At 42.1% G+C, this 25,959-nt stretch overlaps 3 protein-coding genes across 8 annotated transcripts in view; 1 reads left to right on the top strand and 2 right to left on the bottom strand.

Moving 5' to 3' along the window:
• Positions 1 to 1,625: 1,625 nt before the first annotated feature.
• On the bottom strand, positions 1,626 to 4,266 carry LOC119011105 (monocyte chemotactic protein 1B-like). Its single transcript, XM_037083944.1, has 4 exons — positions 4,119 to 4,266; positions 2,449 to 2,522; positions 2,205 to 2,313; positions 1,626 to 2,007 (listed from the first exon to the last, which is right to left on the bottom strand). The coding sequence occupies exons 1-4, from the start codon at positions 4,121 to 4,123 to the stop codon at positions 1,887 to 1,889; spliced, it is 309 nt and encodes a 102-aa protein (XP_036939839.1). The 5' UTR covers positions 4,124 to 4,266; the 3' UTR covers positions 1,626 to 1,886.
• A 181-nt stretch (positions 4,267 to 4,447) lies between these two features.
• LOC119011102 (ephrin type-A receptor 4-A-like) overlaps positions 4,448 to 25,959 on the top strand; it is a 45,756-nt gene continuing 24,244 nt past the window's right edge. Inside the window, exons 1-3 of one of the 5 annotated variants that reach the window (XM_037083938.1) lie at positions 4,448 to 4,591; positions 5,031 to 5,135; positions 24,401 to 24,468. In XM_037083938.1, the coding sequence (XP_036939833.1) occupies positions 5,117 to 5,135; positions 24,401 to 24,468 (87 nt within the window). In that variant the 5' untranslated portion in view covers positions 4,448 to 4,591; positions 5,031 to 5,116. Of the gene's footprint in view, positions 4,592 to 4,707; positions 4,758 to 4,842; positions 4,886 to 5,030; positions 5,136 to 22,842; positions 23,640 to 24,400; positions 24,469 to 25,959 lie in introns of those variants that run through there. The other 4 variants (XM_037083939.1, XM_037083940.1, XM_037083936.1 and 1 more) reach the window with 4 other exon arrangements.
• On the bottom strand, positions 13,099 to 15,275 carry LOC119011104 (C-C motif chemokine 20-like). Of its 2 annotated transcripts, none has more exons than XM_037083942.1 (4): positions 15,156 to 15,275; positions 14,921 to 15,041; positions 13,810 to 13,887; positions 13,099 to 13,662 (listed from the first exon to the last, which is right to left on the bottom strand). In XM_037083942.1, exons 1-4 carry the CDS (start codon positions 15,232 to 15,234, stop codon positions 13,515 to 13,517), a joined length of 426 nt encoding a protein of 141 aa, XP_036939837.1. In that variant the 5' UTR covers positions 15,235 to 15,275; the 3' UTR covers positions 13,099 to 13,514. The 2 variants fall into 2 exon arrangements, with proteins under 2 accessions (XP_036939837.1, XP_036939838.1); XM_037083943.1 differs by having other exon boundaries at positions 14,921 to 15,038.

Raw genomic sequence — 25,959 nt, 5'->3', positions numbered from 1 at the left:
GCGTTGGGGTGGGGAAAACCCATTGCACTGTGGTTCGAGCGAACGTTGCACCGACCTCAAACACTCTCCACTCTCAGCCCCTCAAACCTCCTCCAGCTGTTGCACTCCGAGACCAAGCTGTACTTTCTCTTTCCGCCCACGCTTAGTAAACAACAGTTTGTTTCTTAAGCTTTTTTTTTTATTTTAGTCACACATCATGTATTAGCGCCACCCAATGACGGAAAGACACTAAATGAAAGCCCCTAAAAGTTTCTCCCCCCCCTCCCCCCACCCTGGCCGGCATGAAGCCCACCATGTCACAGCATCACAGTGAGGGGAGATGGAAAATGGCGGCCACCAGAAAAGTTGAGAATCAGAGAACTCTGTGAGTCACCTGTGGTCTTCAGAACAAGCGTATACTGTAGACTTATGATGTAATTGAATTGTGTGTTGGTGTTTGCATTTCATGAAGTGGTTTTAAGTCTCATGAGAGTGCCATTTAAAGGTTGTGTGTGGTTGGAGAGTAGGTCTGAGATTACAGAGTGAATTTGACATATTAACTGGAGAGACTATATAACAATATATGTATTTTTAAATCTTCCATTTTATCTAGATATCATCTAAAATACCATATACATTACTTTTGTATAGGGGCTTTGTATCAACACCCTGGCTTACCACCATGAGGCAAACGTTTACCATAGAGTTGAATACACAAATTCAATATTATTTTACATTAATAGTCACATTCCTTGTTATTGTTATTAATAAGTAGTTATTTTTGAGTTTACAATATTAATTTTTAAAGGAAGTATTGAATCCCTGGATGTTTAACAGGTTAACAGGTGGGTGCTACCCCTAGTGGATCCTCAGAGTTACTGCAGGGCCACAAAAAATATAGTTTCATGTTATTTTTAAAAGTTTATGAAACATGTTTTTTGTTTGTTTGAAGTATAATTTGGACCTTTATTTGGCTTTATTGATAGAGCATCTTAAGAGGTGACAGGAAAGAGGATGGGAGAGAGCAACACGCAGCAAAGGGTCCTGGGCCGGGATTCAAACCCGGGACCGCTGCAGCGAGGACCAAGCCCCTGCACACGGGACGCCTGCCCCACCAACTGAGCACGTGTAAGTTTCCTGGTTCAATCAATATTTAGTATTTCAGAGCTACAGTAGATAATGAGATTACAGTGTTTACAGAGAGACTTAGAGCAACTTACTTTATATGTTTCTATTTCCAGAATAATTTAAAGAATTTTGCTTTGGCCAGTGGTGGAAAATGTTGCACTTCTTCCTTCCACTGCCTTTGTCTGACAGCTACAGTCCAAGGCTCTGAATTCTTCCTCCACAGCGGGCTTTGTGCTCACCCTCTTATAATCCTCCAAGAATTTTTTGGATGCTCTTCAACTTAAGAAAAAAAAAAAATCTCTCCCATCTTTCACTCCTCTAAGAGAGAATGTGGACTCAGTTATGTTACCATGGTGAATATCTGTGTTTTGAAGGATTTTATGTGGAGATGAAACACAAAGAGATGAGATAAGGAGAAGTACTTCTACATGCTGAGACACAGACTGTAGTGTTTCTCCGTACGCGGACTCCCGACAACTATTCTGCAACTCATAATCATTAAAACTTAGGCGTTGAAATGTGATTAATTTTTTATTAATATCAGCAAATATCATTGCAAAATGAAAGCAACATATTATTAAAAATCATACATTCATACAGAACAGAAAAAAGACATATAATGAAAAATTATACATCGTATAATGAGGTAAGACATTCACAGAAAATATTTATATATGTATAAAAAAACAACAACATTCAAAGTCTGTGGAGCTCAGAGAAATTGAGCACTTAATTTGAGATCCATAGTGGCGTCTTTTCGTATGCAGGTGGATGCTGTGTCAGCGATGGTATGAGCTACGCTGACGATGATAGTTCTTTCCGTCGATGAAGGCCATGCTGGTCTGCGTCCACAATCTCTCTGGGTCAGCGCAGATTCTCTTGAGACTCAGTGTGGTAAATCTGTTGAGAATTGACAGATTTAGTAAAATGTTGCAGCAGTTTTCAAGGGAAGGTGATTGATCAAAAAATCAAAAAAGATTATGTTATCACAGTCATGCATTTACAGAAGTGTTAGTATAAGAAGATGTATCTATAAGAATGTCATCAGAAACTATGCATCTAAATCAGAGATTGAATGAACAGATTGAGGGACTTACACGACTGCGTGAATCGGGCATTGTGGCCGATCTTGTACGTAGTATTTGATCAGATTTTCCCGTCGGATTTGAGTATTTGAGGTGGTTAGACAACAACTGGCTATCGCACCTTTGAACAAAGAGACAAGGGTCCGTTAGTATCATCATCTTCTCCATAATCCAAAATGAAATAATCCATATTAGCAGTGAAATATTACATAAATGACCACCCACACTTAAAAAAAAATGCTTGTAATGCTCTTACCATTAGATGAGACTGTTGATGCCATGATGGCTACGAGGAGGAGGGAGACAAAGACGAGACTTGTCATCGCGGGTCTGTGGCTCAAACAGATATGTGTTAGTCTGCACTGCAACACCTTTATAGCCCCACCACCGCAGTTGATACAATCATTTAGGCCGTCTGCAAGTAGAGCACGCTGCACCCACAGATACGCACACGGCTGGAAAACACAGTGCTCGTTTCCTCCTACAGCACAGCTCACCGGCGCGGTCCTTGCCCCTCCACTCACTCATCGGCGGTGGTCTGAGGGTGTCAGAACATGTTCCACTTGCAGGCGGATGTGGTCTCTGCATGTAGTATGTAGTACAATTCAAATTACTGTGTGGAAAATACCTGTACAAGCGGTAAGTGTGATACCAGGGTCTCAAACATGTGACCCTCGATCATTACGGTCAGTAAAAGTATTGCCATCCGTCGGCGAAACGTCATTTTGAAAGGGATCGCATTTCATCAGTACTTTTCTACATGTTTTCCAGACAGCTCTTATTATTTGGATGACTAAAGAGCCCGATTAGGTTTCGTATGAATAAAAAGAGATAACTGAATACTTGTCAAACCCAACAGAACCTGGAAACCTTGTGAATCTTAAAAGAAGATACACATACAGTGCGTAGGTCACAGTTCATTCCGACATTATGTGAGTTCTCACTTTCTAAAACAGTAGCTTTCTACTGTTAGGGTTTTTGAGGTGAGCTGAGGCGCACTCATTGCTGCAACCACAGTGCATGCAGGGGGGGAAAAGGAGAGACTCTTTTTCTGTTCTCAGTGATATGAAAGCTTATGCAGATGAACACATGCACACATACACCATGTTGCTCGGCTCCACTATGAAGCACATGGGTTGATCTCACGTGTTCGTTCATGCAAGAGAGCATGGCAGCGCAGATGCATGTTCTGAAAGTTTTGACTTGTCCCCAGTTGTTTATTCACGTCTGCCTTTGGTTGTTATATCCGCTAGGCTAACTGAGAGACACTGTAAGAGTTGTCTTGGTACTTGTGTGGTATACAGTAACGTCTAAACAACTGGGTCACCCAAATCTCCATCTCTAAAGAAAAGCCCCTTTCAACTTCCTTTATGGGACTTTCAGAAAAAACGTCCTCTATATCTTCAGCTCACAAAACTCACTCACGGCCATGTTGAGCGAGACAGTGTAGTTCACTGAGCGGTGGAGGATCTAGACGGTATTTACTTAATTTACGACAAGCTACGACTTTCTAGACGTGACAATGTGTCGTTTATACCAGCAAACATCTTACGCGTCAGTATTTGTCTCTCTCCATTCACCAACGTACAAAGTTTTTCCGAAATAAATTCCCATTTCTACTGGGAGGAGCCTGACTTTGACTCTCTATAGTTTTGAGGTACTTGAGAGGTACAGAGGCTTTGTCCTCATTGCAGCAGCCCAGGATTTGAGTCTTACATGCGGCTATATGCTTCATGTCACCCCCCCCCCACCCACCCACCCCATCTCATCCCATTTCATGTCCTCTCTTAAGCCTGGAATAAAAAGCCTTGACTAGGCCAAAAACAACAAAAACAAAGAAGAACAAAAAACCCATAAAAGTGATAATCAGCCCTAAACTCTTCTTGCAAAGAGAAAACAAAAGTAACTAAATGATAAATAACTTACCTCATCTCCTTAGCAGTAAGCAAGAGGGAAAAAAATGACCATTTCTATGTGGTCAAAGTCAATGCTGCGTCAAAATTTACCTTCCAACTGTACAACTCACTAAACAGGCTTGTTCCTGGTTCCTCACAGATAAAGTGAACACACACAACAACAACATGCTGCAGCTTGTTTGGTGGAAGTGGATTGAGAAGGCTGCTGACATCGCTCTGCTCCAATTCAAAGGGAGCAATCAACTCAAACTGACCAATCAGGAGGCCTGAAATGTTTACACCTAATTTAACCACACAAAAATATAAAAGCCATTAAATGAGGGAGTGAACTCCATATTTATCAGTAAAATAATGTCTGTAGCCACTGGAACTATTAATATGACACTGAATGGCTGCTGTTGTCCTCAAAGTCCGACAGAGGGCGCTACTACGTTCAACGACGTCCGTCAGCAGAGAGGAAGGAAACATCCAAGATGGCTGCAGGTCAGCTAGCTAGCTAGCTAGCTAAAACATGAGTAAAAGTTCTTATTTTATTTCACATATTACGTCAGAATTAACCAGGACCAACTTTATGTTGCTCCAGGATACTGGATACTTGATTTTCTAAAACGAAATCAAAGGTGTTATGTTTATTCATAATGATTATCTGGTGAGTCTAAGTTCGATGCTAACGTTAGCTAGCTAGGTGGTAAAGTTTTGTTTCCATAGCAACGTTGTAATTTCATCATAGCCATATTTTATATTAGTTTCTGCTGCTTTCATTCCGTTACTAATGGGGTAATGTATTAAATTAATGTTCAGCTTATATATTCAGCATTATGTTGTGTTTTGGTGCTGGTCTATGCTGTTTTGTTTTTTTTCCCAGCAGGGTACATAAAGATAAGATGGCTGTACTTACTGTATATTCTGCCTTAATATGTAGGTTGTAGCTGTGGTCAGACAGTGTGAGAGCCTGGGTGATGCTGACCAACACCACATGATGGAGGAACGCACAGACCAACACCAAGAATGCTTCACTTTATTCCAGGCAAGTTATAAGAGACTGTATGTGACTCCCAGAATTTTCTATACTTATGTTATAAAATATGTTAAAGCACAACAGAATATAAACTACATGGTATCTTTTAGTTTGGAGTTCAGAAGACTTTGACTAAAGGGAGAGCTGTATGTTATTTTAATGCCTTTATGTTTTTATTGAATTTAAGTAAATTAATACTATATGAAGGGTAATGTCAGTTAAGGTACTTTCCTGTGACTGTCACCAGAGACAGTCTTGTTGAAATGCTCAAAACATAGTGCTGTCAAAAATATCCAAAGATGGATACATGTCGATACCGCATATATGAAAACATTCAATACTAACTTTTTCCGTATAAATACTCCAGTACTGGCTGGGTTTTTTTTTTTTTTCTTTTTTTTTTGTGCTCCTCTTCGACTCCCACATAGTCGTACTGTCTCCATTTGTCTTTTCATAAGAATCTGAAATTTTATGTTCCCAAGGTTGTGTCAATGTTTCCCCGCAGTACTGATGACAGTATTGAATATTGACATTTTTGAAGGTATTGTATCGGAGTTTCCAGTGTCCAGATTCCAGTATCCTGACAACACTGTCACATAGACATGTGTTCATGATATGTCTATATAATGGTATGTCTAGTGGCCGTGAGAGTTGTGACTCCTGTCCACCATGAACAATATGGAAGTATGTGACTTGATTGCCACTTAATCTGCGTCAAAACGCAGTCTTTTTAGTTAAAGTCAAAGTGAACTTTATGCAATTAGTGCAAGAAATTACACTGAGGATCGAAATTGCGTTTCCCCATACTCCAAATATGCAAGTAATATTTAACACACAACATAAACATAATAGTGCACACAGATTTAAACAAATAAACACGACATATACAGACAGTGGGCTTATACATTATACAGATACAGATATGTTCATTGAATTTTCTTGAGTGAGTTGAGTAGTCTAAGGGCCAGTGGGAAAAAGCTTTGTGGTGTTAGTCTTGCACTGCATGCTGTGGTAGCACTTGCCAGATGGTAGGAGGGTGAACAGTTCGTGTGCTGGGTGGGTTGGGTCTTTGGTGATATTGGTGGCTCTCTTGAGGCAGCGGGACCGGTACAGGTCCAGGATGGATGGCTGGGCTGATCTTCTCTGCCGTCCTCACCACCCTTTGTAGGGCCCTCTGGTCAGCAACAGGGGCAGCTGCTGACTGAGAGGCTGCTGGATGCTCTCAATAACACCCCTGTAAAAGGTGGTGAGGGCAGAAGGGTGGAAATCAGCTCTGCTCATCCGGCAAAGGAAGTGGAGGCGTTGTTGTGCCTACTTGACTAGGGAGGTGGTGGTGATGCACCATGTCAGGTCATCTGTGATATGCACCCCCGAGAACTTGGTGCTTTTCACAGACTCCACAGCACTGCCATTGATGGTAAGTGGGGTGTGTGTGACATGTGTTTCTTCCTGAAGACCACGGTTATTTCTATGATTATTTCTAGATTCTTGATATCACACCAGTTGATAAGTAGAAGTACCTCCTCTCTGCAGGCTGAGTCTTCATCGTCGCTGATGAGGCCCACCACTGTTGTGTCATCTTAGAAGATGATGATGTGGTTTGAATTGTGTCTGGCACAACAGCCCTGTGTCATCAGTGTGAACAGCAGACGGCTTTTACCATTAGAGCAATCATTTCCTCTTCTTAAAGCAGCTACAATCCATGATTTTCTAAAACATATGTATCAAATGACAGTGTGAAAACAATCTGACAATGTGGAAGAAGCAGTTTGTTGTGAATAAAAACAGCAAACAGAGAAGGTTAGTGACCATTTGGTGAAAGCTTTAGTGGAGCATTAAGCGGCTAAAGAGCCTGATACTTCCCTCAGGAGTCTGTGAAGAGACTCCGACTGAATGATAATGTTGTTCTGTAACTGCTGGATGTGGAAATAAACGAAAGTTTGAAGGCGCTTACATAAGAACAGAAAAGACTCATAGGTGATGACGAACATTGTGTTTTGTCATTTAATTTTAAGTAGGTGCTGACATTTTTTTGTACATAATTTTGTGTTGTTATTTCTACAAAGTAGTTTGTGATTTATTTACATTTGTTTCCTTTATAAGTATATAAGTAGCCCGTCACCAGTTTGTACAAAGACAGCGCAGAGGGGCTCCTATTCACTTTTGTGAATGAGTCTATTCACAAAGCTATTGAACGATGAACTATTTGTAATTCCACTGAGACAAAGGGATGTGAATTACTAATATAGTATAATATTAGTAAGTTATGCAGAACATAAAGTGGATTATCTGTCATGAGAGCTACTTCTGCAGCAAAACAAGATGAAGACAAAACTAAAATGAAGAATTCAACTCTCCTGCAGCCACTGTGTTTTTGAAGAAGTTATCTTACACTCGATAAAGACTGATGGAGCTGCTCTGGTGCGTTTGAAATAACAAAGTGAGTGGTACTTTAATGGGTCCATTATGTTCAGTTGAGTCTATCCTGTCCCTGTGCGATGACAGTCTGTTATTATGACTTACTGATATGTGCTTTAGTTGTGCCGCAGAGTGCTGAGGTCTGCAGGGCAATCATTCACTTTAAGATTGTTCTACCAAGTGTTGTACTGTATTGTTTTATCATTTGGCAGTCGGCTGGAGCCCATAAAGATAATGATATGAGAGAAGTCATGACCCAGCACAGCAGGCTGCCAGGATTGTTGAATCTGATTTTTACACAATACAGTACAGTACTAATCTGGTTTAATCTCTTAGATTAAAAGCCTTGAAGCAGGATAAAAAATTGTGAATGAAGTCCGTAAAAAAGGAGAACTTCCTTTTACATTCCCTGCTCAGTAAGTTCTTACCCTGTTGTGCAATTGTATCATCATTTTAGTGAAGGCAATCACACTGTTCATGCTTCCTTCCTCATTTTGAGGATCACTTCTGCTTCTCAATGAAAAGGAATTTTAACATTTTGATCAAGAACTCCAAATCCAGTAAAGTCATGTCCGGTATCAGCTGACACTGTCAGCAGCCTGCTGTATAAAGCTGCATGTTTTGAGATTCATCTGTGCAAATTATTGTTACATTCAACTTTTTCTCAGATGTCTCTTATACTTGGCTCAACTGCAAACCTGTAAAGTTTTTGGGGTTTTATCTTGCAAAAGTTTTGACACTGACACTAAAAGAATCCATCTACAGATAGACAGACATATAAACTCCTGACAAAATACTCAAAATGGCACACACAGTCTGAAAAACTGAAAGCGTTGCCAGCCCGAAACTGTCACGGCTGGTTAAAGGAAATCAGCTTTAACTTTTGAAATGGCAGTCTGGTGAAAAATAAACCAAGTCTGCACAGGTGAAGAAGGGGAAGAACTGCAGAGAAGAAGTCAATATTCTGAATCCATCTGGTTTGTAGATCTTAATATTAGAGGTTGATTGCTGATTGGTAACAGTAAGATTTCCTCACCAGGTGCTGAGATTTATGGATCAAGCAGGTTAGATGTCTTAACTATGGATTTTCAATACCATTAATCTTTGCTTTACATAAGTAACCTCCTTGTCTTTATTGTATATTGCTTAAAATCTAAATTATTAGTCCCTTTAGGGTGAAACCATGCAGTGACTTTCTTCCCCTTTTTTGTCATCAACACATTTTACCCTTTGGCTTAGCAGACAAGCCCTTTTCGGCCCTGCAAGCTCCTCTGAAATGAACTTCTTATGAAATTATTCTTTTTGCATCATTAGAGCATGCTGAGAAAAGTCTGAGATCAGAAGTTCTGCTTTTAGGAGAGTATTTTCTTTTGATGCATTACTGTAAGACATAAGGGGGGGAAATTAGCTAATTCAGACCACAGGTTGTTAGTCTCTGACGGACATTTATTTTTGTGCTCTAACTTTTTAAAACATGTTTAATCATTCACTGAAAACACAGAAACGACCACGAGTGGTTCTGTTAACCCTGCTTGGTAAACTATATACTGTTTGTCTACATACTGAACTCTGTGCCAGATACTTGTAGGTGGAGATGAGTTCCAGTAATGCAGCTCCTACTGGTCATGGAAAGAGATCTACAACAGTCACAGAAAACTTACTGATGCTTTAAGACAAGTAGTTTTAAAGATAAGATAAAATGTATATCTATGCAGTATATTTGGAATATATTTGCATTAATATAAAACATTCAAAATGTATGAGGGACTATTTAAAGCAAATAAAAGCCTGACAGATAACTGGATAACTTATTTTAAATCTACAAGTTCATACATTTCTACTTACAAATTAATTTTCAATTTCTTATATTTTCTGAGTTGTCTGAATCATAAAAGTCCCCTCAAACAAGCCGAGACTTGTTACTGCAGGGAAGGAGCATGCAAGGACATATGACCAAATTTGGGTGGAGGATGTCTGGAAGTTTGCGGTGGAAAGCCTCAGAATCTCCTTCCTTCCCCTTTTCCTGCCCCTGCTCTGACCGTTGAGAGCCAGCACCAGAGAAAGAGGAGGGAGGAAAAGAGAAAGATGACACATTGGGGAGAGTGACCGGCACATGATGCCGCTTTTAAATTATTGCTGAAATCAGCAGCACTTGTACCAAAATGCCAGTCTAACCCTCTGCGACTCAGGAGGTAGAGTTGGTTGTCCAGTAAATCGGAGGGTTGGTGTTTCGATCCCTGGCACCAGCTGCAATGGTGAGGTTGATAGAAGATGGCATCTTCGATTGCCTATGGCTGCCAGTCATTGACTTCTGAGTCCTTACATCGTATCACTGTGATTTAAAAGGCCCCGACCCGAGAGCAGAAAACAGTAGTATGTCTCCACGTCCTGTCTGGCATTTTCTTGATAAACCAGCTCAGATTGACAAACCTAATACAGTTACATTGTTGGCAGCTGTATTTCTTTCCTTCGACTGTTGTTTTTCTCAATCATACTATTATTATTTTAATTTTCTTAGCATAGCTTCCTCACTATAGCTACCCAGCTAGCTGTGTTGCAAGCTCCTGAGGCTGAACACAACTTTATACCACACATGTGGTGCAGGGATGAAGACACTGTTAACCACAGCAAGAGGGTGTTTGTTTGTGGTGACCAGAGACAGTTTGCTCTGCTGGGTTCAGTGGGTCAGAGTGGCAGTGATGTGCTAATGGGCTACTGATATACCTACCATCTAAATTTCTGCAACACAAGCAGTTTCACAGAGGTCAAATGCCAAGTTTGTTGACTTCGCTGAGTCCTACTAGTTGCATGTTGTGTGTCCTTCAGCAAAATACTGAGCCCAGATCGCACCCAATGGCTGTTCCATTAATGTGTGAGTGGATAATGTTGCTAAGATGAGCTTTGTTTATTAAGTTAAACAGCTGGTGCTGTATTTTCCAGTCAGGTGCCATTAAAACCCTTGCAGAAGAACAAGATGATGTGATCAAACTAGAGCCAGTCATACCTCAGATGGTTCATTAATTGGAGTCTACTTATCTCTCCACACAGTTCAGCAGAAGCTTCAGCGGATGTTTATGTCTCACGTCTCATGTACGCCATTATGTATTTGTGATTAAAAAAACTTTTTGCATTAGTCAGAGATTTTATAGAATTTGAAAGCAGTAATCATAGAATAAACCTGCTGAAAATCTGCTATATCATTCAGTGAAGGCGGATTTATTAGTTTGCTGTTTGTGAATTAATGTATTTGTAATGTTTGTCACTTTGTACCAACTGATAAAGTCATTGAAAAAGTTCTAAAACTGAACCCTTAACATGCAGCATCAATTTCTGTAAATGTCTCAGTCAGCTCAGTCAATGAAATGATGAAATCACAAAAAAGGAAATGGAAGATTACAGTGTCACCAAACTGCGTCCTTCACCCCACCTCGATACACACACACACACACACACTAGAAAGCCCGGGAGACCATTCATCCGGTTAGGTTTTCTCGGTTCCTCTTTTATTTGTATAAATTCAAGAGGTCTGGTCAGAAGAGATCAGTCATCTCCATCTGCCAGATCAAGCAGTCATCTTCTGCAAAGACCCTCTGGAACATCTCACGCAGTAACCATGCAGCTGTGCATCAGAAGACTGGCATGCCTCGCTCTCCTCGTCGGGGTTCTGGCGATGGCCGCAACGGCTGATGGTAAGATCCACGCAGGAGCTTGTAGCTTGCCATGCACATTTGAAACACATTTTGATTCAATTTATTTAGATTTGATGTAAGAAACGAAAAAGACGTTTGCTCATAATAACCAATTCTTTTTTTCCTGCAAAACAGACGTGAAAATCACCAGATGCTGCACTGAGGTCAGCATCGCGAATGTCACCGCTCCCATCTTGGGCTACAGGATCCAGAGGAAGAACCTCCCATGTGTCCGTGCTGTCATGTAAGAATCACCTCCTTGTTTTGTTAAACACACAGCAATTGTCCAAAACTTTGTACAGTTGACAAATAGAGCTTGAGTTTGTGACTGATCTTTTCTGTTTTTTTCCTCACAGTTTTGAGACCACGGAGGGAGACGTCTGCAGCCACTGGAGACAGGACTGGGTGTTTGAGAAGATCAAGGAGCTAGAGTGAGTAGGCCTTTGTCATATCACTTGGTCTCTAGTATTGCATGATGTACGGCAGAAACAGTTCTTTTTTTTAACGGTTATGTCCTCTTTGTGTGTTTTACAGGCAGGCCCGCAAAGCAAAGAAGAGCTCTACTGCCGCTCCCTCCACTCAAACCTCAAGCTCTTAGAAAGCACTCCTCACCACCATGAAAATCCGTAGCCTACTGTCTTGTAGTAATTTAAACTATTTAAAATGCTTTAAAATGCTTTCTAATGTTATTCTGGGATATTTATTATTTATTGGCAGCAATATTTATTTGTCTTTCCATTTTGCTGAGAACCTTGCTGCCTGTGTTAAGTTAAAATGAGGCTTTGTGGAGATAAAGGATACAAAAAGTGTCCTTCATGTCTGTTGTTTGCTTGAAACTAAATAAATGCTCTTGTCCTTCATGCACATGTGTTGTTGTTATTGCATACCTGAGGTAGCTGTGTTTATCAAATGTCCATCAGGACCGCATGATGCAACTGACGCAGGTTCAGATTTTACAGATCCATTCTGCCATCTAGTGGGGACGTGGAATCACTTCAGGACAGTTTTTGGTGAGAGGAGCATGTCAGCCAGTCTGACTGGAGCACGAAACCCCTTGTGGTGCTAATATGAAATAGAACGAGAGGCTGGCTCCCTGTCAGTCCTGTCATGCATTTGCATGAGCTCAGGGGGCCATGACAGCTCGTCGAAAAGTTCTCAGACACCTTCCAGCAGATGTGGCAGCTAAGTGTTCGTCAAGCAACTAAAACATGCACCATGCAGAGCCACAGTCTCCTCAGCGTGCACACATTGTTGACCTTGTGCTTTTCATTTTTATAATGATTTTTAAGGGTCTCTATGTATTATTGGAGAAGAAATTCATACTCAGAATTTTAATATTTACAGTATTATTGAGGTAATGATACGGAAATATTTTTTTTTTTCCATAAGTGAATAAACAAGGAAAATAAGGTCCAGAACACTGTTTGAAGCTAGGAAGGTGGCAGGGTCCGCCACATGTAAACAAAGTAAAACTGTATGAAACTGTGTTGTCCTTTAAGGTCAGTTTGTTTATCTAGTCATGCAAACAAATGTGTTTATTTAGTTTGTTTAGGCATAAAACAATCATTCAGTGAAGATTCTCTCTTCTGATTAAAATTTCCTCCCAAAACTTAAAGGCGTGTCCAGTGATGAGGATCAGGGTTGAGAGTGACATAAATTAGTTTAAACAAAAGTGTATCTAAGTGCAATATGGATTATTATTATTACATGTTGTAAACCATAAGTATGGTTTAAGGATGAATAACTTTTTCTTCACCGTAAAAATGCATTTTAACAGTAAATTGCATTGGCAACATAGAGCATCACATGACTCTTAAATAAGAGAGTGTCGTAGTTTGATTAAATAAACTTGGACAACAATAACAGAGTTTGTAAGTCACTTTATTGGTTTATGAGAACTGCTATTGGCACATTTTGGCACATAAACTTGATTAAACAGAAGATTCATAGCAGGGAATAAAACATGATAGACTGAATATGTTCACATAAACATTTGCTAAATGGCTAAGCACATAATCTACATCAATTTTCTCAAAGCTGTTCCTCTAAAGTTCCCCCTAAGTCATGATTAAATGGAGTATCAGGGCCAAAGCTGCATATTTTTTAAGTGAGTCAAAGTAATTAGCATTTCTTTGCCTTCTCAGAGATAATATCCCCAACATGACTGGATTATAGTGGGTTCAATTTCTCAAACGTTTGCTCAAATTAGCATTTTTTTAATTTTTTTTTATTTTTTAAATGATTTAGCTTAAAATCTCTGAGGCCACAGCCTGTTTTCTTGCTAATAGAAACTTTCAGTGCTGTTCGGGAAGGTCTGTGTGGTGGTGAAGTAAGATCCACTTCCATCACTGATGGGAGGGTTCACGGTTTTCTTCATCTGATTTTCACCTGCTGCAGGGCCGGCCTTGGACATTTTCTTCAGTTTTGAACTACAAAGATGAGAGGATTTTTTTACTCACAATGCCCCCAGAACAAAATAAAAAGCCTGTTCACACACAGAGCTTGGCCTGATTTTAAGCTCCGTGTTGAAACCGAAACTGGTTGGCATTTGAAAAAAGTGAGTGGGAGTCTCGTACCTGAGTCGGTCCAGGATTATTCTCACCCACTCATCCTTGCGAGTCGCACAAACCTCAGTCCTCCTAAGCGTGTAGAAACTGCAGTAGTGAGACAAGTTATCATTATCATTAGAAACACAGAGAACATATTATTTCTCTATTCAGTGAAGGATGACAAAAGTAAGTACAACCCTGATTTTACCTCATCAGCTACACATGTCAATCAAGTTGGGACAGGGGAGACAAAAGATTGGGAAAGTTGTGAAATATTCCAAAAACACGCGTTTCAAACATTTCTAATGATTCATTAGGTGATAGTGTCATGATTGGGTGTGAAAGGGGCGTCCTCAAAAGGCTCAGGATGGGGCGAGATTCACCACTTTGTGAAACACATGACTGTATAAAGGATATTATGTGTGTATACTACAAGTTGATACCAGAGTTTCAGTGCTGATAGTTAAACAATGCTTCAGTGATCACTAATTATGAGGATTATTAACGTGTTTCTACAAAACCCTTTTTTTGTCTTTTGGAAAAAATAAGCCAGGTTTATGTGGTGCATGAATCTTTTGTCCTACAATAACATAATGCAACTTTACAGTAAGTAAAATCACATGATTTATATAATAGTCTGTCGAGTGGGACTTAACAATTTGATTGGTTGTGCCTGATAGATCACATAAAAAGAAATGTTTTTTTTTTTTTTTTTAAATCTTGTTAGTGCAATTTCTTGTCTGGAGCCCTGGGTTTGATACCAAGCTTGTGTAATCGGATATTGACAATCTTAAACACGAGACAGCTTGGATACAAATAATTTATTAACATAATTTATGCAGATGTGGAGCAGACACACAGCTGCCTGTTTAGAGTTATGAAAATCAGAAAGTTCTGACAGCAAAGTGTCGTGGTAGGCCGGATCGAGTGGCTTGTTTTTAATTATGGCAAGAAGTTCAGCAGCAACAACATGTTTTCCACTAAATATCGCAGTGCCTTTTGAATTTTGGCATAAATTAAGTTAATGGAATCACTTCTTGAACCCCTCGTGAAGGTTGTACTTGCTCCGACAGTGATTCAAATATCATAGTGTGATCGGGGGCGGCGGGGTTGGAGATCTGATGGTTGCGTATCTTACATGATCGCCTCGATGCGGCAGTTTTCTTTGGTAGTTTGTTCTCTGTAGCCCTTGATGCGCTGGAAGGGTATCGGCTTCCTGTTGTATGTCGTACAGCAGGCTCTGCCATTGATGGAACCTGCTGTGTGCTCACACAAACACACAAAATGAATCAGCTAATCAGAGTCCCTGTGTCATTTCTAGTGTATTCATAATGTTCTTAACGAGCAGTCAAAATGTGATGAAACACACTTACGGGCAGATGAAGCTGGACTGAGCAGACCCAGTACGAAGCAGAGGAGAACAGCCACGCTCATCACTCCTCTGGGAGTCATGTTGACAGCACGGAGATCCAGCTGAGAACTTTCTATATCACCCCTGCACATATATATATACCTTTGGTTGTACTCGTGTTTTTTTGTAACCTGTGGCTCGTAAATTGAGGACAGGAAGCCCAATATTGCATCATGACAGCCAATAGTTGCAGACGATTGCACTTTTGAAATTAAGCCTTCACTGTGCCAACACCTACGGATCTTTATGTGGGTTTGTTTTGAATATCACTGTGGATGCATCACGTTCTTATTGTCTCCTTGGACTCTCATCTATATTTATGCTCTCTGGGTTAATAATCATGCTGTGAAGCTCTTCATATGAAGCCCAGCAGATTCTAATCATCACACATTCCTCGCTTCGCATAGATTTCTCCAAAGCTTCAGTAAATTGCTTCATATTTAGCTCTCAGTGCATATGCATGCATAATCACAATTACGTTGAATTTGTCACACTAAATATTGCCTTCATAGATTTTCTAGTGTTGACAGAGGTGACTGTAATATCCATTGTCATAATTTGACATTATATAGCTTAAAGCTGGGGTCGGGGTGTTTTACATAATCAGCAATCTTGAGATTGTTTTGTGGTGAGAACTGATGGAGTTTGAGAGGCTTGTCAAAACCCCCCCACCTCGTTAGCATGACCTATTTAGTCTGCAGAAAGCTGACAACTCCAAATCTAGCTCAGCTGACCTAGATAGGCGCAACATCTTCAAGTTGTAAACGCACGATAGTGTAATGAACATCTTAAAAAAAAAATACTACGCGTACGAGTTGTAAATGACTAAAGATTGACTCCTTCGGCGCCGTTGAGTACTGTGAAAGTGACGTTCGTGAATGGATTCATGACTGCTGTGCAGCCGTCGTGGGGTTTCTGTTACGCTGCATACAGTGTGCGAACGCATCTTGCCAGGCAACACGTACAACTAAACTGATCTTTCTTGCAAGCTGTTCAGAGTGACTGATTCCTGAAGGAGAATCAGTCTATTTCTGTTGCCCTCTCTGCAAGGAAATCAAGCGTGCGAAGGTCGGCAGCAGAGTAGGGCCGCTGTAGCTGACGGGGGATTCAGGGTGTGTTGCTCAAGGGCACTTCAGGAACGCAGATGAACGCTGTCAGAGCATGGACGCCGTGCTGCAAGTGGAGTGAGTCTCCACCACTTGGGCTGTAGCTGTGATTAATTGTCGTGTGTACTTTAAGTCGGCAATTGTCGTCTCCAGCGGCCTCAGACACAAACTGAATGACTCAACCTCGTAGTAACTTTTCTCGCCTCAACTGAATGTATGTTTGAGTACACAGTCAGTTAGAAGTAATTAGACAGCAAATATTCAAGCTGAATTGACAGTTTACTCCTGCTATTGTGTATATAATAAGTAGAATGTGTCTTTCTGTGAGAATAGCTCATAATGAAACAACAAGGTGCCTTTAATATGTCCTTGTGCTGTTAGAATACTTATGTCAAGTCTATTAAGCTCAATAGTTTCTCTTTTGTATTGTTTTTGTCTGTTATCTCCTTGTCTGGCCTCGGAAGCCTGAATTAGTTTTGACTGTCTTGAGCTTTTGAGTTTCAAAGATCATGACTCATTTATGCCCTCACGATGACTTGCCCAATTCTGCACCCTCCTTGAAACCTCCTCAGTCCTCCCACTTGGCAGTCAGGCCCACTCACGTCTTAATTTAGCACATCACACAAACTCATGCCACGTTTGATGATGTCCAAGAGCAGTTTTTGCCGTCTTCACCCATCGGGGGGCAGTGTTGCTATGGGCCACTGATGGATGTCAAGCACAGACATGATAAATGGATGTGAAGTGAGTGTCCCACACAAGCCGATTGTCCGTCATGACAACAAAAGGGGGTTGCTTGTCATATGTGAAAAGAAAATCAGCTTCTTTTTTTCTCTCTCTGTGGAGTAAGATAGTTTAAACACTGGAGTAGTAACAATACCTATAACAGTACAAAAGGGATGCGTTGGGAGAAACCTAAACATCCTCCCCCCTGAGGGAATTCTACTCAAGATAAATCATATCATAAAACACGGCGTGTGACAAAGTTTTCACATGTTCAGGGGCAGTTTATCTCCTGGCTTCTGATTCATCCTCTCTCTCATGTGTTTGTGTGGCCAGACTGCTGATAAAGGGAAAGGTAACAGGATAAACTGGACAATTGTCCGTTTGACAGCCTAATCCCTACTAATCCTCCGTAAAACACGGACTCTTATCATCTCCGTCAGATGGTTATTCTTACTTTTCATTTACTGTTCGTTTGTTTATATCTCACAGTAAATCATTCTAGAGCTGAAATTATCTGTCAACTGTTTGATTATTCAATCAACTGAAGTATGTACGTAAGTATGAATTAACCCCCTGAGAGACATTTCTACCGGACACTTCTGTGCAAAGCTAACCGAACAAAAATTAAAAGAGGGAATGTTTTGCCCCTCTGAATCTCAGTCTGTGGGCCATGTTATAGGTTGATAGGTTGATATCAGTCTTGTGTTGTTGGGAAGGTGGCGTGCAACGACACAAAAATTAACCATAAGTTTACCTTGGATGCATTAAAACTAAAGCAATGATCCTGTTTTGAAAATGTTAGGAGCAGAAAAGTACAGTTTGTTGTGTTAAAATGTTGGGAGGAAAAGTAAAAAGTTGTGTTACAGTTACTTGGAAAAACCTCATTAAGTACAGCAACAGAGTATTTGTACTTTGTTTCTCCTCGCCTTTCTATATCGGCCCAAATCCACCATGTGAGAGAAGATAGTGCTCCTTCAAAGATGATGTAATGAAGGGACTGAATGAGTTCATTTATTTTTTTATAATGGAGATTTCTTTGTGTCCTTGGCACAAAAGGGGTCTTACAAAACAAAACAAAACAAAAAACAAAAAAACACAAGTTTCATTATCTGCCAAATTGTTATTTTAATCATCAGTATTTCACGATTGGTGCATTCGTATCTTGAAGCATAATGCTTGCCAAATATTCAGTTCCAGCTTTTTCAATGTGAAGATTTTTCTGCTTTTCTCCATTAAATATCACTGTAAAATAAATAATTCTTGGACTGTTGGTCCAAACAAGCAATTTGAAAATGTCATCTCAGAAAATAATTGGCAGATTAATGGTGAGAATGGTCATTAGTTGCAACCCTAAATCATTAAGTCTGACAATAATGAATACCTGAAAAAACACATCTCACAAGTTACCAAAGAGGCAGATAGGGTTGATTATGTGGAGATATTTAGTTGACAATGCTTTGAAAAAAGAGAAAAGCATCAAATCCTCGGCACTGAGAATCCAGACAATGACTTAGCATTTTTTTTTTCTTCTTTTTTGCCACTTTGGGAAATCTAACAAGCTGTAAGCACAACATTGACAAATTATCACCTTATCAACTCGATTGGGTGATGCGTTAGCAAACAGTCGCCTATTACACATCCAGCAGACACGAAGCCTCATTAGCATTCCTCCAAAACGCTCCCCAGAGCCGAGTGGAAACACTGAGTCGGTGATGATTCTCTGCTGGTTCGCCACTACGACGGACTCCTTTCACATCACCGTCATCTGACCCGCTGTTGATATAGAAATCAGTGCGTGTCTCTTATTCAAAAAAAAAAAAAAAGTCATAGTTTAATGTTCTGTTTAGTGGTTAATCAGCTAATTGTCTGAACACTACTTCACAAGAAACTCCTGACAGCCTCTCCGGCTTTGTCTCTGATCTGTACAGAAGCTGCTGCTTCATGATCAAAGGCAAACATGCATTTTAATCACACTTCCTTATTATGCTGTTATTTTGCCGATTGCAACGTTTTGGCCAGTGTGTTCGTTCGAGGGCGGGTGTGAAACAGACTTTTTCTCCTCCCGGGCCCCCCCTCTCCTCCCTCTCCTCCCTCTCCTCCCTCTTTTTGGACTCACACTGGTGGACGGAGGGCAAGAAAAGAGGGGAGGGGAGGGGAGAGGAGGGTGAGGGTAAAGAGAGGGGGGTCACCATTGAGTTGTCCACCCACACAAGACCCCCTCTGGTCACCTGCGTGGGTTTGGGCCAAAAGAAACGGTGAGGATGCGTGCACACACACACAAGTACCCACACATAACCGCACGCACACACACACACACAAAGAACACAAAAACGACAGATTTCTAACCCCAAATGTCAAATGCGGCAAAGGAGCTCGGAATAAAAGCGGTTCAAATTAGCAAGAAACTTCCTCAAAACTACAGAAAGGGTCACTGTCGGGATCCTTAAAAGCTCCTCACAACAGAGGAGAGTTTAGGCAGCGAGCGAGGCGGCAGAGAGATGAAAAAGCTCTCAGAGCACTTGGCTGTGGCGTGATCTTCAAAAAAAAAAAGAAAAAAGAAAGAAAGCTTAGTTTATCATAATTAGCATTGTTCCAGACTGTCAAACCCGTGAGGCATGGAAAACAATGCACTCTTCAATATTTTATTGGGGAGTTATGCTAAATTACTTGATGTATAATTATGTGAGCCGGGCAGATTCTGTCCTCACTGTCTCCTCCTACATCCCATCTGCCCTGTGTGTCCAGAGTGTGGGTGACTGAAGTAGCTGCGGGGGGCGATGAGGAATTATTGTGGAAAAAAATTATAAGACAACTTGTGATGTAACGGTCTGAGTTGCACTTCTGCCGCTCGGGCCGACACTGTAACATCCACGGCCTCCGACATAAACAAGTAGTAGAAGAAGAAAAGGGGGGGGGGGGGGAATATAGAGTTAAAGGACCTCCGTGACATTAGGAAGCGCCCGGAGGTATTTCAGTCTGGCAGAGCTCAGTCCTGGCTATGGAGACTCCCGAGGATACAGTGAGCCAGAGGAGGTGAGGAGAACAGAGGGGAAGAGTGCCGGAGTGGTAGAAAGGAGGAGTATTTTTAGGGTGGTCTGTTATCTGCAGAGACGAGGGCGTGCGGTATCACAGCCGGGTCACATCGCTGAGGGGGGAAACAGCACAGGCCTCTCCGCCGAGACGGCAGATAAGGAGGCACAGAACAATGAGAGATCTCTCTGTCTCTCAAACGGTCCACGAAAAAAAAAAAAGAAAAAAGACACAAACCACATCCACAGGAAGACACGCTGCAGCTCCACTCTCACACATCTTCTCACAGATACTCAGGAACCCGCAGACATGTTCGATAGATCAAATCAGGATGAAGCCGCCACAGGTGACCCGAGAGAGACTCGGCTGCTCTTTTGACAGACAGAAAACGCTATCGTACAATCTCTTTAATCAGCCGTTTATCTCTGTTCTTCTTCCCTCTCCGACTCTTTCTGTCTCTCCTCTATTGTCGCCCTCTGACGATGTAAATGCCAGCGGAACAGATGGATGCAGGGAACATCTCATCACTCTGACACCGTGTTTATGCAATCGCACACAAACACGCCACACAAACACACACACACACACACATATACGCTCTGAAAGCAAGATGCTGATGAAGATTTCCTCAATCATCAAAGTGAGCACTTGATGCACACACACACACACGCACACACACACACACACACACACACACACACACACTTTTGGTGTTTTGGTGTTTTTGATGAAACCGTCTGTTCGCTTCTTCCTTTGTTTATACTGAACGCACAAACACACGCAGGCACACATGAGTTGTAGTAATTCGTCAGACTAGCAGCTGTTACGAAGAGAACCGGGTACTAACGAAAAACGCCTTGGACATGCTAATGACGCTTTGTCGACCCCGTGGAGCTAAACGAAACACACACAACACACACACACACAGTACAGATTTAGAAAATCTGACTATTATCTGTGGTACAACCCAGAGAATATCAGCCTCGTCACATGAATATTAAATGGTTTTAGCTCCCAGTGCGATAGAAGCACTCTGTGTAGGACTGCACGCCAAATGAAGCCCTAACTCGCTCCAGGAATATCTTAGCCAGGCTTTGAGGGAAGATCCTTTTTCAACACCCAACACCGCCAACCCACCCCCCCTGTTTCACCACCACCGCCACCCACCCACCCAATCAAATCCTCACTGGCAGTGCGCTACTCCTCATCTCTCTTCTCTGCTTCTTTTGTTCATCTCTCTCAGCCGCCCACGCACCTACCGTCCCTCGGGCTTTTCTCTTTGCACTCCCGCACACATGCAGGCATTTACATTTGGCTACTTGGTATGTACTTTGCTTCATTTCTTCCCGTCCGTTCCATTTTCCTCACCGTTATTAGCCACTTGGAGATGCTGTATGTGTAATGAAGGCAGGTTCACGTGTGCGCACATACAAATAAAAACAGACCCAGGGCCTATTTTTGGTGCTTTACAATACAGATGTGTGGGCAGTGGCCATCTGGGGCCCCAAAGGGAACAAAAAGTAAGTGTGTGTGTGTGTGTGTGTGTGTTTCTGTGTGTGTAGATGTGTGTTTGTGTTGTGTAGGGCCATGGGCCAAACTTAAAGTAGGGTTTGAAGCTGGGGGCCCGCTGTGGAGACCCCCCTCCGGAGAGCTGGGAATCTCAAGGGAGAGTGGGAAAAACATCCCGACGGTCATCAATCAAAACTTCTGTGACACAAATGACCAGAAACAACGGAGCGCTCTCCATCCGTGTCACCGTGTCACCTCCGCCCCACAGCCATGTCCCACCCACCTGCGCCGCTGCCCTATAGGCCCTCGCCGTACGCCGCCCGATGCGATTGGCCCGCCGGTCCCCGGGCGAAATCGTGATCCCATCTCGGCTAATTGGGTCTTTGTGATTGCGCAGTCTGTCGTGGCGCTGTGGGAGAATGAAACGTGAAAACGGTATTATGGTGGATGGGGGAAGAGTGGCAGGTCGAAGCGGGGAGATCGTTTTTTTGGCGTCTCAAAGCGCCAGATGCTCTTCCTGGGCCCATTATGATGCCTTACAGGGGATCGAGATGGTTTCGACGTAGCAACTGCGAAGAGACAAAGCGAGATGGAGACCGGCCGAGTGGAGGCTCACACGAGCACATACATGCAAATGCGGTAGCACACATACAGGTTCCCCATTTTAAAGCCTTGAAATCAACCACACTTCCTGTTTGCTACACTGTGTTGGTGGATTTTTTTTAACAAAGGTTATGAGACCTCATCTTTGTTCGTGTTAAATAAGCACTCAAGAAAGTGGAGCACATCTCTGTTTGACCTTTTGCGCATAAATTGTACAACATATCGGGGAAAACCCCTCCGGATCGATGTCAATGAATGTATTTATGTCTTCAAGCTGCGCCTCCATCCAGAGTGATTGTTCACGGCGTCTTTGAGAGACGGGCGAGTGTAGGAGGACGGGTCATGAGCCCACTCTTTGTTTGCTCCAACACACTTCTGCACGAGGCCTTTTCCTTCATCACCACCTCACTAATAAAGAATAAATCTGTCCCCAATTTCTTTATCACATCCAGCTTATCGATGAAAAAAAAAAATGGCAGGACAGATGGCGAGGGAGTGATCGAAGCTCCTTATGCTCATCTTATCATCCTTAAAAATATCCAAACAGCCTCTTTTTGTGTGTGTGTGTGTGTGTAAAGATCCCTGAGCACTCATTGGGTTTCTCCTCCTTCCTCCAGCATCCATCAACAGGTGGCGCTGCAGTCACACTCTTCGCTGTTGTGCTCCTCAGGACAAAGAGCCTCCAACGAGCCTCCGATACCAAACACATTCGAGCAGTTCAGCCCGTTATCAGAGAATTTTTTGACAGATTCATGTTTGGGTATTCATGTGAGGGGCTGCGGCCACTGATGACGTGACGTTCAATGACCCCCATGCCTGCAGGGTTATCTCTGCTGAATGTCACCTCTGACGTGCAGCAGCGGCTCTCTGGAGGAGTTGTGCATGTGTTAACTTTATCTTCTGTTATTTATTTGGATTACAGTTTCTCAGTGTGGCTCTGGGCTTAAACAAAAGGAGACAAGTCAGCGTTATTTTCTTCATTTGAGGTTACTGCAGTCACAGAGTGCTGATACTTATCCGTGTTCACTGGTTTAATCCCCCGAGCCTTCAGATACACCCACCAAATTACATCCACTGTCTCTTAAATCCATGTCAGTGTCGTTGCTTTTCACTTTTGTTTCTTTTCGGATAAACACGCCGTCGAGATGAGACGCTGACGCTCGTATGGACCACAGCACTGTAATGTCATTTGGCTCATGTCATTTGAATTACCATTAAGGGAAGCATCTGAGTGTGAGAGACCGCCCCAGCATCCGCTGCTGCATCCAACTCGCTTTCACACTTGGGTTCATTCACACACACTTTTCCCACCGGGATGGAGCGGCTTCAGCCAGCGCGCACAGCCAACGGGGAGCACACACGCTTTCACGCGGCACACATGGCTGCGAATCTGAGGCGAATATTTTCCACGTTCGTCTGGATAATAACACTCGTCTCAAGTTCCAGGACCAGGATTTATCCTCCAAACGAAGGTGAGTGCGGAGGGTGGAATCGTCCGAGCAGCGCGATGCGTTCACGGCTTTATATGTGTTTTTTTCCTCTCCGCTCCGGCGCGGCTTGGAGACACCGCGGCGTGCGCTCCGTGCGCGTCCTAGGATGGTTAAAGAGAGCAGGACGAAATGTGCATGAAACTGCCAGGAAAGTTGGATTTTAAAAGGGATTTTTTTTTTTTCCAGTTGGTATTTGTGGCGGAGTTGTGCATCTCCCCCTCCCCCTTAAAGGAGTTCACCTGCATGTTCTCTCGTGCTGCTGTCACGGAAATCTTGAAATTCTTGGATATTTCCTGGTGATACGTAGAGAAAACAGTTTAGTGTCAAGATTTATCATTTTATTTTAAGTTAAACCTGCAAACGCATACTTTTGTTGATGTTTTTGTACGCATAAATAAGGTTTAATGCCATTAAATCAATGCTAGAATTTAGGTTTTTATATATTCTCTATTGTATATGATATTATTTAAGTGATTATTAATAATAGAAGTATTGTACTGCAGCAGATCAAGTGCGAAACATCCTCCTGATTCCATATTCGTCCCAAGCTCAGCAGCCATTTATTTAGCGGTGGATTTGTGCTGTTATTGAGTCTTTCCAAGTAGAAAAAATGTAACTCATTTCTCAGTGCTAGGTGATTTATATCACTGAGGCGCTGTAGGCTGTTTGCCTCTAAAACCACCTGCGTTTGTGTGTTTATGTGTGTGTGTGTTGATGTGTGTGTGTTTATGTGTGCATTTTAGTGACCCTGCTGGATACCAGGACGGTGCCAGGAGAGCTGAAATGGGCAGCCAGTCCTTCAGAGGGAGGGGTGAGTGGGAGCGCTTCTTCTTCTTCTTCTTGTTATTCTTCTTCGTCTTCCTCTTCTTCCTCTCCACAGACACATTGTTTACAACCTGTTCTCTCTCTCTCTCTCTTTTTCAAAAACACACACACTCTACTGTATCTCTCACTTAAACACACACACACACACACACAAACACAGGCACGCTCTCCTCGGTCTGGAAACTGTAAAGAAAATCATCCCACAGATTTTTGAAATGTGCTGTTGTTTCGCCGATGCCTAACAAGAAGTGCTAATATGAGATTGCTGGCGCCGTGTTTGGCACGCGGGGAGGCATTAACCAGCTTGGTGGTGGGTGTCATTTTTAAGGGAGTCTTACTACCATGCAGTTGCCAGAATGAATCCTGGAAATATCTATTTTATATCATCTTTTTGTACTTTTTTGTTGCTGGTACATCGAGATCTGCCATCTATTTGCCCTTCCTCTCTTCCTCTCCTCCTCTCTCTCTCTCTCTCTCCCTCCTGCCCAGTCTCTTTCTCTCTCTTCTTTGTTGGTTTAGGAGTTATTGGTGAACTTGACTCTTATTTCTTTAGTCACCATGCTCTCATTCTCTCACATGCTGCTTGATTGACGGGGTCCTGGTCTGCACGCACTGAGCTTTTGATTACAGGCAGCCCCCCACCACCACCACCTTCCGCATCAGCTACACACACACACACACACACACACACACACACACACACACACACACACACACACACACACAAAGCACCATCTCTGTATGGTTGGTGCAAGTGTAAAGCTTTTTTTTTTTTTTCATCCTCTGACAGCTGTGATTTCGGTCGGCTGACAAAGACTCTAAAAGAGACCAGACAAGGAGGCATCATACCCCATGACAGCCTTTCTTTTTTGTTTTTACTCATCCTGCAAAGACACACATGTATGTAGCATACAGCAACACACAAACACACACAAAGACCCGACCATGTGCTCATGCGCGGCGCTCATGCGTACAAGCTCTTCTGTCCACATACATGTACAAGAAGGAGAGTCGGATCGATAAAGGATTTTTAAGGCCAATAACACTGTTGATATTTGCGAATAATTTTTTATTTTTTTTTTAAAACTTAACCACTCACTGGAAATTAACAAAAATAGTATAATCAGTATAAAAAAAACATAAATATTAAGAGAAATTAAGAAAAGTTTAGATCAGATGTACATGAAAATTAAGCCGATGTCACTTTTTTTCCCCACATTTTCCAACATATAGCTCAGTAATCGTTCATCAATATATCTGTGATAAGCCAGCATCAGCCAATAAGATCAGCTCTGATGACATATCGATCAGGCTCAATTAGACACACACAGACCCCCCACTCCCCCAACACACACACACACACACACACACACACTCTGTCTCCCTCTCCCTCTCTTTTTCCCTCTTTCGACACGCTGCATTTAGTGTGTATACGGCTCTCACCAGAGCAGATTATTATTCAGTGGCAATAAAAAGC

The sequence above is a fragment of the Acanthopagrus latus genome, chromosome 21 (genome assembly GCF_904848185.1).
Source record: "Acanthopagrus latus isolate v.2019 chromosome 21, fAcaLat1.1, whole genome shotgun sequence".
Lineage (NCBI taxonomy): Eukaryota > Metazoa > Chordata > Actinopteri > Spariformes > Sparidae > Acanthopagrus > Acanthopagrus latus.
Note: the sequence above shows the minus strand (reverse complement) of the source record. Positions and strands in the feature narration are given on the sequence as shown.

Coding starts and splice junctions, on each gene's coding strand:
- LOC119011104 (XM_037083942.1), bottom strand. CDS start 15,234: ATGACTCCCAGAGGAGTGATGAGCGTGGCTGTTCTCCTCTGCTTCGTA. Junction 15,042..15,155: donor CAGTCCAGCTTCATCTGCCC/GTAAGTGTGTTT, acceptor GTGAGCACACAG/CAGGTTCCATCAATGGCAGA. Junction 13,663..13,809: donor ATAATCCTGGACCGACTCAG/GTACGAGACTCC, acceptor TCATCTTTGTAG/TTCAAAACTGAAGAAAATGT.
- LOC119011105 (XM_037083944.1), bottom strand. Junction 2,314..2,448: donor ATCAACAGTCTCATCTAATG/GTAAGAGCATTA, acceptor CTTTGTTCAAAG/GTGCGATAGCCAGTTGTTGT. Junction 2,008..2,204: donor TGCCCGATTCACGCAGTCGT/GTAAGTCCCTCA, acceptor AATTCTCAACAG/ATTTACCACACTGAGTCTCA.